Source organism: Emydura macquarii, unplaced genomic scaffold (genome assembly GCF_026122565.2).
Source record: "Emydura macquarii macquarii isolate MOO-44397 ecotype Brisbane River unplaced genomic scaffold, CSIRO-AGI_Emac_v2 contig_1390, whole genome shotgun sequence".
NCBI lineage: Eukaryota > Metazoa > Chordata > Testudines > Chelidae > Emydura > Emydura macquarii.
The window spans coordinates 3263144-3283175 of NW_027131527.1; the positions used below are offsets into that span (position 1 = coordinate 3263144).

Genomic DNA, 20032 nt, shown 5'->3' on the forward strand with positions numbered 1-20032 from the left:
CTAACTCCAGACTTGTTAATATTTGCTCTGGGTATCAGAGGTTTTCAATAGTCCTTACCCCCTGTCCAGGGGTTTTCTGCTCCACCTTCCTCAGTGGGTGGGGGAAACTCCAGCCCTCCCTCTCCACTGGGTTCTAGTCCAGGGACCCTTTCAGTAGTCGTGGCCTGACTACACAGACCTCTTGCTGTCTTCTTGGACCATTTCCTATTTGCCCCGTTTTGGGTCTTTGCCATAGCCTCTTCCTGGGCTCATAGTGTATTAGTGCCTCTTTCTCTAAGCCTCTTCCATTGCCTTGCTGCAGAGTGTCTTAGTACTTTGTACCACCCACCTGGTTCTGCAACAGGAGTTTTCTCTGATCCCCTGACAGGGCAGTCCCTGACCTCGTAGGATTCTTCCTGCAGCCCTTTCCAAAGCACAGAGAATCCAAGGGGAACCCACGTGTTCCCACTTTCCTTCCCAACTGCCTGGAGCTCCCTGTTGCAGGCCTACCCTCAGAGAGGCTCTGCCTGCCAGCAGTCCAGTTCAATTCCCTCACTCCAGCCAAACTTCTCTCACTGAGTGAGAGCCAGCAATCTGCTCTTCTTCCTGGTCAGTTCCCAACTGAGCTAAGTCCAGCCCTTTTAACTCCTGCCTACATGCTTGACATCTTCTGCAGGTGTAGCAGGGTAAGGCAAATTGAGCCCACAGGGTCTCATTAACCCCTTCTGGCCCAATGTGAGGTTGGTACACATTATTTGAATTTCTGCTTTTAAGAAGGTATTTGGTATCCTTGGTATAAAGTCTGTATCCCAGAGCCTACATGCTTCATCTAATGTCAATTTGCCAAGTACCTAGCAATAAAGATTTATGCCAATTCTGCCTTGTCATTATCTTATGAATGAACATTTGTCATTTAGAAAGAGTTATGCTTCCTGCTCACTCTCAAGTTGTAGTAAATTTTCTATGAAAATTTGAAATAGTTTAGGTGGAAAGTGTAGCACTATGCTTATTTTATGGTTAGCTCCGAACACTTAATTTGTCACACTTGAAACATGGTTGGTTATGGATGGTCTTTTAGATTGAACTGTTCACTGCTACCCTCTTTCCTGTATTCTCAACATAAAGACTTTTGGATTATATCAGAGGAAGCAGAGGAAGGAAATGAAAGATCCACCCCATAGCAACCACAAAGATGGCTTCAAAAGAAACACAGGCAATGAAGTGAACTCATAGCCTGTGTGTGACATTTGTAGGTGACCAATTTCATTCAAACTCTTTGAACACCCACATCCTTCTAATATATACTTGAAAAGAGTTTCAAAGAGCTCTTGGTTTCATAGGAGCAGGAGAGGAATCAGGCAAGATTTTTTCTTTCATTCATGACCTCTTAAGAAAACAAAGTCCCTGTATATGTCCCTACAAGCATATTCATGTATCTTCCATTTTTTTGCTGTCTACAAGGGCAGAAGTATCTGTTTCCTAGGATGCATGAGAGTCTGTGAGCTTTCATACAAATATATTTATCAAAATGATAAAGGATTGTGTATTGTATGTAGTGGTAGCTAAGCTGCATTGACAACTGAAATGGCTAGATAGAATGTCTTTTCTTTTTTTTTTTTAATGAAATGCTGTGTAACATTTGAAATTATGGAAAATTAAAAGGGAGCTGGATTTGTTTAAATTCTTGCCAAGTATATGTAGATCTTGTTTATTTCAAATAGTTTGGCTTAGCACAGCCCTTAAGCGGTTATCCAGATGAGTACGTATAATTAATGTTAGGGTTGGTACATGGAGGTGTCTCAGGAATATCCTTTACGAAAGATGCCTTGCCTCTTCCATTCTTGAGGTTACCTCTGATACAATGAATAAGAAACGAGTAGAGGAAAAACTGTATCAATATACCAGACTCTAATATTTAGAATAGCCTATTAAATATTTGCAAGCAAGAAAATTTACCCAAACTCAGAACATTGATGTAAAGAAGAATGAAACTGAAGTATATAGTTTCTACATTTAAAACCAAGTGAAGTTATGCTAAGTATAAATCGTGTGTGTAGCTTTTTTTTCCTCCTTCCTTTCTATAATGGTCTACATGAAAGATATTAGATAAATAAAGCAAAAGTACAAACACGTTTGATGTGTTGTTTTATCACTAACTAAATATTTGATTGGCTAACTGAACCACATTTTATTTAATGATTTTGATCATTTAAAGGGGTATTACTAGGTTACTAAAACAAGAAATAGTGTCTGAAATCCACAGCTGTTAAAAGTATGGTCTGTTCCTTGAATAACTGTGGTTTAAATATGAAAGTAAGTATGAAAGTAGTACCAATCTCAGCTGTCACAGCAAGGGGAAGAGATAAATATTTTACGTATAATTCTTGAGACATGTTTCTACTCTTGCTAATAGGACCTGGTATTGATGTGCCTGCCCCTGATATGAGCACAGGTGAGAGGGAGATGTCCTGGATTGCAGACACGTACGCCAATACCATAGGACACTATGTAAGTTTTGAGCAAAGGCTTAGAAGTAGAAAAGCTTACTTGCTCTTTGCAGAAATCCAGCCATCATTATGCCACAGATGTATTGCCTTGCTGACTAATTCTCCAATTTCATTTAATTGTGTATGAAATTATAGCACTTTAATCATTGTGGGGTTTTTAGGTGATGTTATGAAAAAGCATGATGGCTTCCTCTTCAGACATCACCATTTAAAAGTTTAGTTGATATGACTAATTTCAAAAAACGAGAAGCCACTTCAGCAGTCATTTGACACATTTTCATGTGTTGCATATAATGGAACAAACAGTATGGTCATATTCAACTCTGTTAAACAGTTGACCTAATGTCCTCCTCTTTTCACAGCAGTTTTTAAAAATAAAGACCCACAAATAAGTTTTCAGCGAGATCTGTCATTAGCCCTTGGTAACTCTGACTGTGCTTGTTAATATTCTACATTATTCTAAAAAAATATGAAAACACAAGGTGGGTAATTAATGATGGACAAAATTCAGAATTGGCTTGCGTTTTAAAATCACACCTTTGGTCCTTTTTGACTATTTAGTTACACTAGTTGATTAGACTAACATTAATTTTTGTTATGTAGTGTATTAAATTAATACTGTATTGAATATTCCATCTCTGTAGAATAGATACAGATGGTGTTTCTATTCAAAGGCCATATATTTAGCTCTTTAAGGTCTTAATGAGGTTTTACCATTTATCAAATGTTTTAAAGCACTGTATCTCAGGTTTTTGCTTCAGTTATTGCAGTGATTTCTCTGAAATTGTTCAACCATCTATTGACATTTACAAATGGCTAATCTTAATTGTTAAAGTGCCTGAGTGTTTGAGACATTGCAGGGCCTGTTGAAATGACACTGTCAAGCTGGAGAAATACTGCGACAGTTGAATCGTGTATATTGTATTTAATACCCTATTGATCACACAGTTAATCCTCTGTATACCATAGCTGCTACATAAGCATCAAGAGGTTTTCAGATTATCAAGGAAAGAATTGATGTAAATTTCAAAACCAGACTTCAATTAGAATAGAGCAAGAGAACAATGATATGTTGAACACCCACAAAGGAAGAACTAAAAACTTGAATTTTATGCCTTCCAGTTATTATATCCCCCTTTTGATTGGGTAAGGCTGCTTTGTCCCTGTTAGATTTTAGTGACCAGCCTTGACTGTCTGAAAACATAATTGTTGGCTAGACATGTACTCAAATTAAATTTTCTGATATTTCAGTACCAGAGTATATAAGACACACATTGTTGGCTATTAAGTGTATCCTGTAAACAATCCAGCCAAAAAAAAAATTGTTTTTTTTTAAAAGGCTATACTGTCTATGCCCCCTGAGCTCTTGAGCTTCCCTTTGGGGGCATGCATCATTGGACGGCAAAGATTTTAAAGAGGTTCACAGTTCCACTGATGTGTTGCACATACTAATTATACTCTTGTGAAGCTATAGCAAAGAATGCCTAATGTGCTATCACATAACTAGCTCAACCTCTGCTACTTCTGAATGAAAAAATCTTGCTTTCTGCAGTCATTTCAAATAGTTATTTAGGGCATAGCTTATCATTTTTAATTGCATGGTTCCATTCATAATGCTATAAACTTAAAGCTTGTTCATCTGTGACACAGAATGCATGTTTAAGAGTTGACAGTGTTTTCCTGAGACAATGTGCCTCTTGCAAAAGCATTTACAACTTATTGCTGTAATCTTTGACATTGGGTGTGGTATTCTAGATCCAACAGGCCAACCTCTCAAATATCTTCAATTATTCACAGAAAAAATAAATGGCTTTGGGGAAGGCCTTTGAAATTTCATAAATCAGTCAAATAGGTTGCTCTTACACAGTACTCCACCTGTTTGAGTTAGTTATGGAAACAAGTGTTATGAACAACTTCCTACATTAAATTTACTTTATTGAAATCATAAAATCCAAAAGAATACTTGGGTTCAAAAACCAGTTCAATTTGTTAAGTGATACAATATTGCCCTCTTACAAGTTACAAAATCCAAGTCCTTAAGGAAGCAAATAGCTATACATTATACATTTTATACTGCCAGCATAGTAAAACATTCTTGAAGTACAAAAATACATATTTCATTATAACCCAACAACCTCTCTGTTATGTGCTACTGAGAATTCAAGGTAATAACTTAAGACTTGTGTGCTGTAAACATTTAAAGTTTTTTCTATGTATTTCAATATATCTGTCCATTTATGGCAATTTCTTACAGTATCTTCTTTGTAATTCTTAAATGGAAAACTAAACATTGATTGAAAAGAGCTGAAACCATAGCATAGGAAAATAGTAAACTGTAAAGCACTGGCATTTCCCTGCTTCCTTTTCCCACTCCATAAATCCAACTTGCTTTGCCAGTTCCTGCAGAGGGTGTAAGTTATACACAGACAAACTTTAGTAAGATGAATATAGAGTTGAAAGCAGAAGTCAGTAACTAAAAAATGTAGTTCTAAGCATATAACAATGGCACAGTCTTACTCAGACCTACTTTTCATTAAGTTTTGGCCACTAAAGTCAGAAGCTATGATTTTTTACTTTAGGGCTGTTTGAGTAGGATTCTGTTTCTTCTTCCTGTCAAGCGGAAGCTAGCTGAGAGAATTGGAGGATAGGGAAAAGCGAAACCTGCTTCAGAATTGACAGGAAGCAGCCACAAGAACAGGAGAGGCTTGGGAGAAGGGTTAAGAGGGAGGGAGGGCTTTATTTAATTTGGGACGTCTGGCAGGGCCCTTAAACAAGTTTTGAGATGACCAATTTTTTTTTTTTTTTTTTTTTTTTTTCTATAAAGCTTGAAAATGATTTATGGTCAGATTTAGAAAGAGGAAAGGAAATACTTAGCTAACTGACGTTTACATATACAATTCTTGCACTAATTTGTTTAAACAAACAGTGCTATTTTAATCTTTAGGAATCTCACTCAGCAGTTTCTACTGATAGTAAATATTGAAGCAGAGACTTAAACTACATTGCTATCTGAATGTGGATGGCTTTAAGAATAATGAGCCTTTCCTGCCAAACCAAATATGTGTTTAATGGGTACCATGTTAACTTGTTCAGGATACCCATAGTAAGTTTCTGGATCATTGAATTAAGTAATGTGACTGAACTTCTTGGCTCTGAAATTCTCAGTAGTGAGCTTGTACAACTCTTTGCTCTCTTTCCCCACTCCCTTGTATTTTCTAAGACATTGGCCTTTCTCATGGAGGGAATTGTGGCAAGAAGCTGTGTCTATCAGCTACGTGCTCATAAACTATTCATTCCTTCTGGGTGACTAGTTTAGATTTCTTTTAAAATGTAACTGAATGGAAAGTTGGTAATACTTTTATGTGAACTGGCCAAAACTGTAGTATTCCTGGTAAGTAGTTACTGCTGACTTATCACCAGAGAGAGCAGACTGCTTTCTGAATTTAGATTTTGGAATACACTTTTCTTAATAATCTGGACCTCACTGTTTGAAAATGAAGGATACTGAGACTCTTAAATATTAATCTTTGTCAGAGTTTTAAATAGTAGGATTTACTTTGGGTATCAAGCACATGTAAGGCAACTGGATAGAAGTTTTATTTAACTTGAGACAGCATAAAAGATGGGGGTTTGATGGTATGGGAGTGCCTTTCTAGGTAGGAAAAGATTATACTTACCTACTATTTTCCCACATGACTTTGAACTGTAGGCTGTCCCTTTGAGGTCAGATGGGGCCCCTCTGTTCATACAGTAGGAAAGACTGGTTCATAACGTGGGTAAAACCTGTGACTTGAGGGTAAACTTCCTATATTAGCATCTCAGCCAGATCAGTGTGTTCTTAAGTTGTTAGTACATATTTTCAAATAATTATATTATATTATATTTCAAGTTCCCTGTTGTCACTGTTTAAAGGTGATTAAACTGCTTTAGCTGTAAACTGCCCATAGATATGTCTAAGCTTTTTATGTTGTTTTAAGGAATTTATCAAGACAGTGATGGCTCACAATTGTAGAGCGATTACTTACCATTAGATGGCATACAACTCACCGCCTTTTGGTGGCTAGTCAGATGGCAGCTTCTCTCTGGGCCTCTCATCCTTATATCACTGTAAATATATCACTGTAAATTAATATAAGCATAGATCTGAGTACTGCAAATCACAACGCTTCAGAAAATGGCACAGTAACTCAAATACTGTGATTATGTAATTACACTGCATTGTATAGCAGGGTAAAATTTTTCTAGGATGCTTATGGTAAGCTGCACAAAGGAATTTGTAGAAGTAAGTTTTAAATGGTGGTTCATAATTCCATTATTGCTATCAGTAAAAGCTATAATGTAAGTACATCAGGGAAAGAAATCTGTTAATGTGTTTGAAGCTCACATACCTCAGCTGTTCTTTGACTGACCCTCTTCTTGGAAAGATTGGTGCAGTTCATAGAATTCTAAACTGTCTTGCAGGATATTAATGCCCATGCCTGTGTCACTGGGAAACCTATCAGCCAAGGTGGTATCCACGGACGTATCTCTGCCACTGGTCGTGGTCTCTTCCATGGAATTGAAAACTTCATCAATGAAGCCTCATATATGAGCCTTTTGGGAATGACTCCAGGGTTTGGGGATAAGACATTTGTGGTCCAGGTAATTTGTCTAGACATGTAATCATTTTGGTGAAGAAAGTTGGAAATGTAGCTGCTTTTAAAATCACTATTAGAGCGGTAGACCTGTTAACATTTTATAACTGTAGAGATTAATCTCTACAATCAGAAAACTTCAGAAACACTTTTCAGATAAGTCATCCTTTATTTTGCATTTTTTTTTTTAAATTATACACACATAGGCACACAGCCAAAACTCCAGCCATTTTCTAAGAACAATGTTGTAGTCAGATTAAAAATATATCTACACAGCAAAGAGATAACTATGGCTGGTCTGTGCCAGCCAACTCAGCCCTGGTCTATACTTACCTGGAGAGTCGACGGGAGTTAAGCAAACTACGCAGAGTAGCTTGCATAACTCACATCGACGGCTCTGCTTCCCTTCTGCGCGCTGTCTTCACTGCGTTGCGTTCCCGTCGACGCAGCACTATGCTACTTGAGGGGGTGGTTTTACTCAGTCGACTTCCTGATCAATTGAGCGGGTCTACACTGACTGCTCAATCGATCCAGAAAGATCGATCTGGTGGCAGCGACTTTGCCGCCATCAGTATAGACATACTGACAGATTCATGGGCCTTGGCTGTGTAGACTTCCAGGCTCAGGCTGGAGGGTGGGAGGGTCCCAGAGCTCAGGCTCCAGACTGAGCCTAAGCCCGGAAGTCTACACAGCAATGAAACAGCCCCCACGGCGCAAGCCCCGTGAGCCCAAGTTGGCTGGCACAGGCCCGCTGTGGGTTTTCTTGTCTGTAAAGCTGTAAGGGTTTGTTTATACAGCAATCATTTCCAAGTTCTTGGAAATTGTAAACTAAGGGACACATTTCATGTGTAATGTAACACAACTTTTTACAAAATTACATTCTGTAATTTCCAAATATAATTGAAACAAAGCCCTTTAATTACCTTATTTTTGGATCCTAAAGAAGAAAAATTCAAAGCTCAGAAAAATTTGAATGTGATCTGATCTATGGTATTATGAAATAAACAATGAGATATATTAGGGCCACATAATGACCTAGATTTTCAGTTTTAAGTTTGAATTTTTTGGCTTTTCTAAGACTTCAAAAGACCCTTAATTCAAACTGTGCTCCCCCATATCTTAGGAGATGAATATTGGGCAAGATTAAAAAGACTAAACTGAGAAATGGATTTCTAATACTCCTTAATATGCCTAATTATTTCCTTCAAGGGTTTTTTGAAATTTGTCATGTTCACCATAACACATAATTAGTGAGCTATTAAAATGCAGAATCTGGATAATGGGCCAGAATGCTTAATTTGGAGCTGTTCTCATATCAATGTGGTTATTGTTAGAAATGGCAGAGGAGTGATTACTACATTTTTAGTAATGAGTCTACATCACCACCTAATCGCAACCTACTGTCCTGTGTTGAACAGTGAACTGAGACAAACATTCTGTATTCTGGGTAGAAACACAATAGCACAGCAACATCCCCATCCTTTGAAATTCACATATTGGCAGCGCCTTAAATATGAGTCTAAAACTGAACAAGCAGACTGAAAACATGGCAAAATAGCTGAAAATTAATCAAGAAAAAATTAGGACAAAGCACCGAAGACTAACTTAATACATAAATAGAAGTTAATTTTTGTGTTAAAGCTTGCTTCTGATGTAGAAGGGGAACTATGCAAAATACTTTGAAAGCAGTAAATTGAGGAGTTTCATATTCAGCACTCTTCCCTAGAGTTAATCTTATTCCCAGCTCTGCAACCAACATCCTGTGTGACTTGGGGCAAGCCACTTTATCCCCACTTCCTTACCTGTAAAATAAGGAAACCTGCATAACATGCCAGGGAACTGAGACTTAATTCACATTTGAAAAGCAGTCTGATGTATGGTTAGAGGCTACTGTTGAAGTGCAGGTTGTGTAATTTAAAACTCTGGTCTTTCTGGAAGACTGCTTTGGAGACAATAAAATGGTTTATCAGAAGGACAGGACTCCATTAAAGAGTCAACATGAGAAAACAATTCAGTTGTCTTTTGTTTGTTAATTAATAGAAGTAACTTGAAACACTCTTTGAGGCTTTAAATGTTGCAGGCCTCCCATACCTGTAGCGATCATAAGAACACAACTGCCAAGCAAATCCCAGAACTGTCATTCAAAAGTCCACAGCATCCTATGCAACATTTAGTTATGTGCACATTCAGAAAATATGATTAAGGCAAATACATCTTTCAGAACAAGGTAATTATGAAATGTTGTAAACTGTTCATCTGTCCTCAAGAAAGAACTTAAAAGTTGCAATGTATATTAATGCAGTAAAAATTAATAGCAACTATTATGACAAATTTCAACTTAAGTTTTAGTCTTTGAAATTTTACTGTCCCCAAAATTATTATGAGCACTCCGCTACAGATGTTCAGGAGCTAGATGCAAAAAAGCATGGAAAAGCAGAGTTTAGGAATAGGAGAGGGCTTCATCTTGACTAGCTTTTCCTTCATGAAATAAATGCCTTCTTCATACCACTTAACTGGTAGCGTCCTTGCAAGTGCATGCAGCTTGAAAGAATCAGTGGAATCTTGCATACTACTTTTTAGAATAAAAATATTGGAATGATGTGCAAGTTCAGTCACTGATCTTGCAAAGTACAGTATTACCTTAATACTATCTATAGGACTTCAGGCCACTATAGTTAATGTATACAGATATGCCCCCAGCCCACATTGCGTCATGCCAACATATGACACAAAGGTGAAAAGGAGATATAGATGCTTGTAAGGACAGACTGTTAAGACTTACGGGCTCATTTCATATGATTTAAAAGTTAACTATTCTCCTTTCTACCCTCCCCATTTTTATTCACAGGGATTTGGTAATGTGGGCTTGCATTCTATGAGATATCTTCATCGTTTTGGTGCTAAGTGTGTTGGGGTTGGAGAGATTGATGGTAACATCTGGAATCCTGACGGGATTGACCCAAAAGAACTAGAAGATTACAAATTGGTATGAGACATAAATTGAGCAGAAATATTTAATTCCTTGCAAAGCCTTAATGTATTACTCCCTGTGTAAACTTTGCAGATACTGGAGATGACTAGAGACTGGTGTTAATAGTATGGAATAATTTGCAAGATATTCTGTGATCAGTAATGCTCTGTAAAAATTGCTTATCAGACAAGGCAACTGTTTTAGCTTTACACTTTTCACTAGCTTGAATGCAGACCAAACTGACTAATATTAATTGGTCCTGCAGCTTTCATAGCCTGAGCAGTGCTGGCTATCAAAGCTATAAGACCATACATTGCCCAAATAGGCACGTTTGTGGACCTGAGTCTATGCAAAAAGGCAAAGGATTGCATGGGAACAGACTAAATTACCCTGGGTTAGATAATTGAGTCTAACTGGAAGGATCATGATGGCTTCCCTCCCCCCCATATTGCTAAATGGGAGCAGTGTCCCAGCTGGATTACAAAGGTAGGAGGGAAAGGGTCCTGGTTTACAATAGGATGAAAATCATTCATTTAGATTGGTGTGTAGCACTACAAAAGAGCTTGTTTAGCTGCTGTCTCTGTGCCATCTGTTATATGGACAGATAAGATTTTCGAGCAACTTCCATGCTCAAGAAAGAAGATGAAGTTCATTTTGAGGAAATTGAATATGGTCTTGTAAATTGTGGCTTTAATTTGTTAGCTTCCAAATACTGCAATCTTGAGGAGATGCTTAAAAGGGCACTGTCTATGCATTTAAGCCTAAAATATTACCTCCTGTTTAAGTAAACGTCCTAAATTGCTTTTTTATTATAAAAAAAAAAAAAAAAAGACTAGAATCCTTGACATTGCACTTTTTTCTTTAGGTTTTTATCATGCTCCCAGGAAGAGGCTCTTGATTAGTCTCATTAGTACCCCTGGGGGAATTCTGCACCAAAAATTACATTCTGTGCACAATATTTTAAAATTCTACATATTTTGTCAAAATAACAATCATGCCAATTTCAATTTTGGTAATTTATTTAAAAATTCTTATCAGCAAGTATGTCTAATACAGACAATAAATACATTCAGGAAATGTTTGACAAATTTTTTACTAGGCATATTAATACTTTGAGTAATTCATTTAACTACAATACAAAAACACATTTCTCACACCCTTCAGAAGCAATGCAAAGGCTTGGGGGAAGTTGGAGGTAACAGAGGAGCTGAGGATGAGGGAAGTAATTGCTTGGAAGGAGCCAGGGAGTGAACCTGGTGGATTGTTGGGTGTGGGTGGGAGAAGTATGGAACAGATTTTGGGGAGGGGGTTGGGAGGATTGCTAGGGAGTTGGGGAACCTCCGTCATGCAGACCCTGGCTGACCCTTAGCCTCTTCTATTCAGTCAGGCACATCTGCCCCCATCCTGGTGTCTCTCTGCCCCCCTCCCCCCACTCTCCATTCAGCCCCTGGCTAAATGCTGTCACCCCACTAGCTCCTGTGCTTCTTCCCCAGTCTTGCCCCACCCCCTAGCCCTTCTGAAGCTGTCTGTGTCACACAACCCCAGCAGCTGCACGTGCCCAACTCTGTCCATCCCCTTTATATCCTGTGTCTCCTCATCTGGCCTTGCAGGCAGGGTGCTGTGAAGAGGGCAGACACTGTCCCCCACCCTCTCTGCAGTTGGCTGCTCTGGCCCTAAGCTGGCTGCCCTCTCTTCTGGCACCACAACAGCCCCTGATGAGCAAAAGGTGTAATTGCAGCACCTCCCTGGTAGAATCTATTCTCTGTGGAGAAGGAAAAAAAAAAAAATCTACAGAGGACATGAATTCTGCACATGCACAGTGGCACAGAATTCTCTCAGGAGTACATTAGATAAGTACGTCTGCATTTCTTGACTCTAACACAGAAAATGGAGAGGTACTTAACACAGAAAAGGCACTTGCACTTAATACAAAATAGTCATTTGTCCCCTGTGTACCGCAGCAGTGGACTATTTGTAGATTTTCTGATACACTTCAAATCTAACCTGATATTTTGAAAATCTATGTAAGGGTCTTCCATGGATGCTGCATGTGATTCACCTCAATTTTTAGGATGTTATTTTGAGCTTATAGTGAGCATATCCTTTAAATTTCCACTCTTATCCCACAGATCTACTGTAAGCAAGATTGTAGAATGTAACCAATACGAATGTATTTCAGGCATTTAAATTGATTGACAGATGCTGGCTGATCTTGAATTCATTTTAATGTGCATCAAGTCTCCGCTTTTTATCCAGCAGGCTTAGGGAGATAATCTTTGACTGCCTATGTAAATAGGAATGGCATTTTCGGTCTCTCTCTCTTTTTTAACGTTGTTTCTTAGTCTGTTTTACTAACTGAACTGGATTAGTACATGTTGGAACTGACATGGTTTTTAAAATTCAAGATTAGAGAACAAGAAAGGAAGCAGACCTTTTTTTTCCCCCCTCTTCTAGTACAGTAAACTTACATTTGGTTTCTCTACAGTGCAAGTAAACAGTCTTTCAGCTGTCTCCGATTTGTGTAAATTGCTGTATACAAACTTATTAAAATTGTACAGTGTCTGTTTTAGAAATATTTAAGGTTTACTGCAAAATTTGATGTTATTTGTAGATTTTCTTTAACGGCACTTGCTGTAGTAGTAATTACAGGGAGGGCACTTGTATTAATTTTAAACATTTATAGTGCAGTAGACATGCTGTGTTAGGTATTATACAGACATATGTGAAGACACTCTTCAAAGAAGGATGCATGGCTGTCAAAGCAACAGGCTTTCCCATTATAATGTAATTAGAGTAAGAGAAGATACTGTTGTGCAATAATGATACTCTTCTCCTCAAACAGCAACATGGAACAATTGTCGGCTTCCCCAAGGCACAGCCATATGATGGCAACATCTTGGAATCCGACTGTGACATTCTCATCCCTGCTGCCAGTGAGAAACAATTGACCAAATCCAATGCTCACAAGATCAAAGCAAAAGTAAGAAAAAGTATTAAACTATATATTAAAACAAGAAAAAACATGACAAATGCCTTTCTCCATATTTACTGTAGCTGTTGGTGTGAATATGAATATATGCCTCTGTGTCAGTAGTTACTGTGTTGTGATTCTTTCCCCAGATTATTGCTGAAGGTGCCAATGGACCTACAACCCCTGAGGCTGATAAAATCTTTTTGGAGAGGAATATCATGGTCATTCCTGTAAGATTCTTTTGTCAACACTAATGGAAAGTAGTCTGTCTGCAAATGCATTTTCTCCCCTGATCACAGGATCAACCTTAACATTAATATTCTTTAATATAAGAATCACTATTAAATGTTCAGAATAATTTTCTTATGAAAGCCATTCCTACGGTACCCTCCTTTTTGTGCCTCTCACCTTTAAAATGGATGTTCTAACTTCACTCAAGACTTGAGGTAACTATCCTCAAATCCCAGATCTCTCATTGCAGACATGTTCACTTACTTCAATTCATCTATTGCATGGGAGTGACATTTTCAAAAGAAAAACAATTTACAATTATTTCTATCAAATACTGACAAATACCTAAAACCTTGGTTTTCCTTTTTGGAAATTGATGCTTAGTTAACTGCCCAGATCCAGTGAGCAGAGTAGGGAGGGAGAGTCTAAACAGACTGGCCAAATTTTTCATGCTTGAATCTCTAACTTGTAGGCACCATATTGAAATCAGTGGGAGGATTTTTGAAAATCAGAGCTGCCTATTTGGGTGTCTAAAGTTAGGCAGCCAAGTGTGGAAAACTTTGGCCATTGTCTTTTGTGCTCTAGAAATAAACCTGAACATGGGTACTTTGATAGAGCTTTTTGCTACAGGTGAATCTGAAATGTATACCCATAACTAAAGGTTGCATGCTGCACTGATTACTTGAAAGAAACCTTATCTAGGATAGTGAGGTTCTTTTTGGGGAAGGAGAATGCTACTGCTAAAAGAAGTGACGTTGCTGCTAAGTAACTTATTTTAAATCTTGCTCATTGGGCTAGTTTGATGCACACTTTATTTTCTTGCCAAACACCTACTGGGGGGGAACGGCTAATCATGTGCAGTTGAATGAGGCTTTTTAAATTCATACATTTTAAATAAATAAAATTTATAATCCAGACTCCTGATAACTTCAGTGCTCTCCTGAGGGGAATTAATGACTGAATTAATCTTTGTGTTGCCTATTATGTTTAAACAGGATTTCCACATTTTTGCATTTTAATTTGTCTTCTAAAAATACAGCATATTAAGTTGTTTTATCATAGGTTTATCATTCAGAAAGCTTTTTTTAATATTTCTGTGCAGGATCTCTACTTAAATGCTGGTGGTGTAACTGTGTCTTACTTTGAATGGCTGAAAAACCTGAACCATGTCAGCTATGGCCGCTTGACTTTTAAATACGAAAGGGATTCAAACTACCACTTGCTGAGTAAGCGTTACTTCTACCTTTTATTAGCTCTTCAATAGATTAATTGAACTAATAAGGAACTCTAACCAACTATGCAGTAAATCAAGGTTACATTTGATATCTTCCAGTGCCAAAGATTAAAGAAGTCAAATACAAAGATGTTCTAAATTTAACTTCTCTTAAAACCTGCTTCTAGTGTATGCTGGGCAGTGGGAAAGCTTACAAATGCACTTAATGTGAAGAGTAATTTATGAATCTAGTAATCCTTGGAAAAATATTGTAGAAAACTAACAATGCCTTCATGAAGTGATACTTAGCTTTTGATATTGTCAAAATACCTTACAAATACTAATTCAAACCCCTTATGAAAAAATTATTCAGTTCTCTTCAGTGTAAAAACAAAAGGCAAAAGCCTTCAACTGTGTCCTTGGCTAATCTAATCAACAAGTTACAGCTTTGAAGATTGCATTATGACACTGAGCAGGTATACAGCAAAGTCGGATTTCTGTGAAGTGTAATATAATTGGTACAGATATTCTTGAAATATCTGTGGCTTGTGGCTCTTTGGCTCCACTTGGGAGTTATTGTTTGGGTTTCCAGTTGCCTGACCAGATTGCTGATCCTACGAAAAAAATAAGCTTAATGGAGTAGTAGAACTAAGATTTCTCACCAGGCTTAAATAACACTTCATCACAAAACTAAATAGCAGTCACAAATGCCTGAAATTAGTCTCAGAACTTAATGGAGTTGACAAAATTTAGAAGATGAACCTTTTTTTAAACATAGCCTCTTTACATAATTTACACCATCTGCTGTGGAATTGCTCAAGTAGTAGTATAGGGTCTTTCTTATCATTGAGAACGATACCTTAAAATTGCATTTATTTGAAACATGGTATACCAACCTATCAATATAAACGCAAAAACTTGCCTAAGAGATGGTTACCTATGTGCAGACATTTTAAATTCCTTTGGAACTTAGAAAGCTTTTAAAACTTCTTAGGCTTTATTTTTAGTAAGTACTGTCCTTCTTAAATATGAGCTGCAAAGGGGAAATGTTTGTTCATTTTACTCTGAAACAGTGCCTTAAATTTCTACATTAGAAGTATTGGTCTATACTCTTCAGGGCAGTAATTTATAGAGGACTGGGATGATGAGATCTGAGCTGGTTGAGTCTGGGCTGCAGCTCTACCACCTTCATCTCTATTTTACCATCCCAGTCTTCTAACTGTCTTGTAGCAGAGAAGGTACTTGGTACCTTGAGGTTTCTAATTTGAAGCCTTTGTACATTAAAGCAGTAGGACTCAAACTTTGTTGCAGTTCTTTAAAAGGTTACCTAGCACAGCTCAGTTTATGCTACTGGTTGAAGTAGTGAGTGCTGAATAACTTTCCAATGAAAACATTTTTTTAAATCTCTGCTGAAACTTAACTTGCCTTGTTTTCCTTCCCTTTCCAGTGTCTGTCCAGGAGAGCTTAGAAAGAAAGTTTGGGAAACATGGTGGAACTATTCCAGTTGTGCCTACTGCAGAATTCCAGGATAGGATATCAGTAAGTAACTGCTTGGCATGCTTTTAATCTTTGTTACTGCAGTTGTATTCCAGTATTATAATAGTAGATAAAATCCATTCTTTTGCAGTTGGGCACATGTTTTTGACATAAGGCAAACCATTAGTGTGTGGTTAGTTACATGATCAAACAGGTAAAATAAAGGAACAGGGTGAGCTGAAATGCCCAGTAGTATGGCAGGCAGGCTAGCTATGTCCGATTGGTCTCTTGTACCTGACTCCACAGAACATCTCCAGCTCTAATGTTCTTCTAAAACTGAAATTTAGTGTGTACACACAAGCCACTTAGCATTTTATTGTTGATCAGATGGTTGCTTTGTAATACTAGTAGTTGTTTAGATTGCAAAATTAGATAATTTTGCAAAGATATAAAATCTGAACTGTATTTAGCCTCTTCTACAGACGCTACATAAATATGTTGATTTACTGAATATATTTCTGTGCCTACCTCTTATACTTCAGTGATATGTTCTAAAAATATTACTCATAATTGTTGCCATCTGTATGAAGTGATGACCAACTCTGATATTCTGAATAACATCCTCATTTTCTTAAGTATACATAACTGTATGAACATGTAATTAAAACAATATTTGAGGGGGAAATGGAAAAATAATATGTCTTGATGTTTTGTACCATTTTGAAAGGAAGAGGAATTGTAAATAGTTACTTCAGAGGCAGAGAATTTCTCAATAATGAGGTATATACTCGTGAAAGGTTAGACTGAGTCAGAAGCCTCGTATATTGATTTCATAGACTAAGTTCACTGTGATGAACTGTTCTGACCACTTTCACAACACAGGCCATAGATCTTCACACAGTAATTGTTGTGTCAAGATCATAGATGCTCTATTTCAAACAGAAATTCTCTTAGAATGATATCCAGTCCTTCTTTACCAGTCTTGTGGCTGCCCTAGAAATAGGATTTTAAAGATTGAGGTTTGCATTAGTCATCTCATTCCAGGATTTAAGTATTCCTGTGTTCTGCATAAGAAATTTATTGAGAACCAGGGACCAAATAGCTTGTTTGTACTTGCAAAAGTCCTGACCAATTCTTTCAGTGATGCATGTCACTTTGAGATCTAAACCACTGTCATGAAGCAAAAATTTATCCTCAAAGTCTTTTGTAAAAAATATTCTGGAATAAGGAAGATTCTAGTTCTGTTACTTTTACAAATGTAAAAGTAAGTAATTGTAGTTCTCTGTAGAAACACTAAAGTTAGTGCTAGTATTGGGCATCTTATTCTTTGTGGACTTGATTTCTAGATTCTTCTATCTTCCCTTTTTATTGAACTTAAACATTTCACACACACAAAGTTCTAGCATATGGTAAGATCCCCAACTGAATTAGAAGTGTTCACATGTCTTAGTCTCCTTCTACCAGGTATTAAAAGAAATCTACAGGGAAAGCAGCCTACCAATTATGGGAATCCAGCATGTTACACGCTTCAGTCTGATGTACTAAGGGAAATATCAATAATATTACATATTCATTCATTTCATATTGACCCCTGATTGTACTCCCTTTAATTTCAGGGTGCATCTGAGAAAGACATTGTCCACTCTGGATTGGCCTACACCATGGAGCGTTCTGCCAGAGTAAGTATTGTATTAACATGTATAGTTGTAGCACGGGGAGGATAAATATAACTGCCACAAAAGCAAACAAAGTCAGCATGTACTGGTATCAGTGGACTGTGCTATTTCCTTACACTTAAAATAGGGGGCAGCTGTTGACATTAATGATAGTCACTGAACGTATGACACTCCTTTGAATAGATGTTTGAGTGGATAACTAATTGGATGTTGTAGGCCATCAGGAAACTGAAAACAAAGTTAAAGCCAGCTTGTGTGGATTTAGCAAGTATATTTTTTCTTAAAATGTTTAGCCATTGGAGAGCCCCATCATTTATCCTTTTATGTTCTAGAAATAATCTGAGGCAGAAATATTTTCAAAGCTATATTTAGTATTGCTACATATATGTAGGCTAGACTGTTCCTCTGATGAAAAATACTGCAGAAGGGGGCACAAAGTCCCCTGGACACTGAATACCTTTTGTGAAGATACTATGTACATCTATAAAGGTGAGGGAATAGCATCTTGGATGGTGAGAAGGGGCACCTTGGAAATCTAGGAAGGACATCAGCCTCAGGAGCTGGGCAGTAATCTGAATACTAGGACTGCTCTGTACTGAGCTTTAGCCCCTCTCTGAAATCCCTTGAAAATAGTGTATGTGGGAAGGCTTTTCAGGCAATTATAAATAACTTCTGCTTTCTTTCAATTCACTTTAGCAAATCATGCGCACTGCCATGAAGTACAACCTGGGTCTGGATCTGAGAACAGCTGCCTACGTCAATGCAATTGAGAAAGTCTTCAAGGTGTACAATGAGGCTGGTTTGACCTTCACATAAACGGGTCATTACCTCTCCTTATTGATACCTTACTCCTCCTGCCACTGTGTACCCTTTTTTTTGAGAAGCTTATCACAAGTTTACATGTAACCACAAAAATTCCTCTTTCCTCTGACATTATAGTGACATTATAGTACTATTGAGTTAGTTCAGTCCCAAACAAATCTTTTTTATAATAAAGAAAAATCCATGGATTAGGATATTGAATACCAATGTTATCTAAAAATAACCAGTTCATCTGCACTTGTGGGGGGCCATTCTGGGTATTTCACCTTTAAAATAAAAAGGTACACTTCGTGTATGGATCAGCAGTCATGCTACCTGGGCAACCTATCAAATTTAAGATCACATACTGTACTAGATGAGCAGTTAGTTCATTCTATTACTTCATGCACTTTTGTTTAATGATGTAAATTTGGCTTTGGCACTTTCAGTAAGGCCTTGTATGATCAATGCTGTTGTGGCATTGTCAAAGGCAGAATGAGCCTCCTGCAGGGAGTAACTTTGATAGGACTCTTAACTTTTACTTGCAGCAGAGCTCCAGGCCTGGGTTTTTTAGGCAATGTTCTTCTCTTTTATAAACTGTGCTGCTCCTATAGGACTGCCTTAAATCACTTATTCAACCTGAACTTGACTCAAGCACTATGAGATAAATTAGAGAGGTGACAGGAGCTAGAATTTTTATAAGCTGAAACAGTATCATTGTGTACAAACAGCCAGCAGAGAGAGAGCTGGTTATGTTTTAATCAAGTCATTCTACATAACCATTAAATTAGTTGGTTTTTTTTAAAAAGAGTATCTGAATTTGATACGTATAATCATACATATATGTAGTCCAGCGAACTCTAAACCTTTAACATTAATTCTTTTCAATCTTATTTCCAGAGGCTTTTTTCTGAACATTAAGTTGCCTCAATGAACAATTAGAAGTGGAGTCTAACCCTGAAACAGTTGGCTTAATTACAGAAGAGCTAGATTGCTGCTGTAGACCTTATGCAATGTCTTAACACACACTTTCTATTTTTTTCTTTATTTGGGAAGCTTGCATATTCTGAACTTACTCAATTTTAACAAAATGGACCTTGATACAATATTAGATCAAACATGGCTTTTTGAGTTTTTGTCAAGGCCTTTGTCAAGTGGAGTCCCATTGAAGTGCCAGATGTTATTTATGTAATGAATATGAATTTAAAAAACAAACTGGTCCCTCTGAGGAACTAATGCTTTTTCTAACTACTTTGTAACTGCATGACATGACATGACGAGAAAAGCAGTTATTAAAAAGTTGACCTTTCCAAACCTACTACACTGGTGTATTACTGTTTTCCACTATCACTTTACATGATAATAGCTTTATGTAATATTGTCTCACAGCATTCCATATTGATTCAACTCATCACTAATGATGAGACCCTAGTCATTCTGATTCCCAAGGACAAATAAAGAGAGATTTGTACACCTTCCCTTCCCTTCACACCCAAACAAATTACTTGTTTACCCAACATTTAATTTTTGAAACTTTGTTAATCATCAACCTTTAGTTCTCCATGTCTTCTAG

At 37.4% G+C, this 20032-nt stretch overlaps 1 protein-coding gene across 1 annotated transcript in view; it reads left to right on the plus strand.

Moving 5' to 3' along the window:
• The window catches only part of GLUD1 (glutamate dehydrogenase 1), a 36732-nt gene extending 16955 nt beyond the window's left edge, over nt 1–19777 (plus strand). Inside the window, exons 5-13 of the mRNA XM_067552496.1 lie at nt 2393–2487; nt 6948–7127; nt 9969–10106; nt 12934–13071; nt 13212–13292; nt 14396–14519; nt 15954–16045; nt 17599–17661; nt 18355–19777. Coding sequence (XP_067408597.1) covers nt 2393–2487; nt 6948–7127; nt 9969–10106; nt 12934–13071; nt 13212–13292; nt 14396–14519; nt 15954–16045; nt 17599–17661; nt 18355–18474 — 1031 coding nt within the window. The 3' untranslated portion in view covers nt 18475–19777. The remainder of the gene's footprint in view (nt 1–2392; nt 2488–6947; nt 7128–9968; nt 10107–12933; nt 13072–13211; nt 13293–14395; nt 14520–15953; nt 16046–17598; nt 17662–18354) is intronic.
• The last annotated feature ends 255 nt before the right edge of the window (nt 19778–20032 follow it).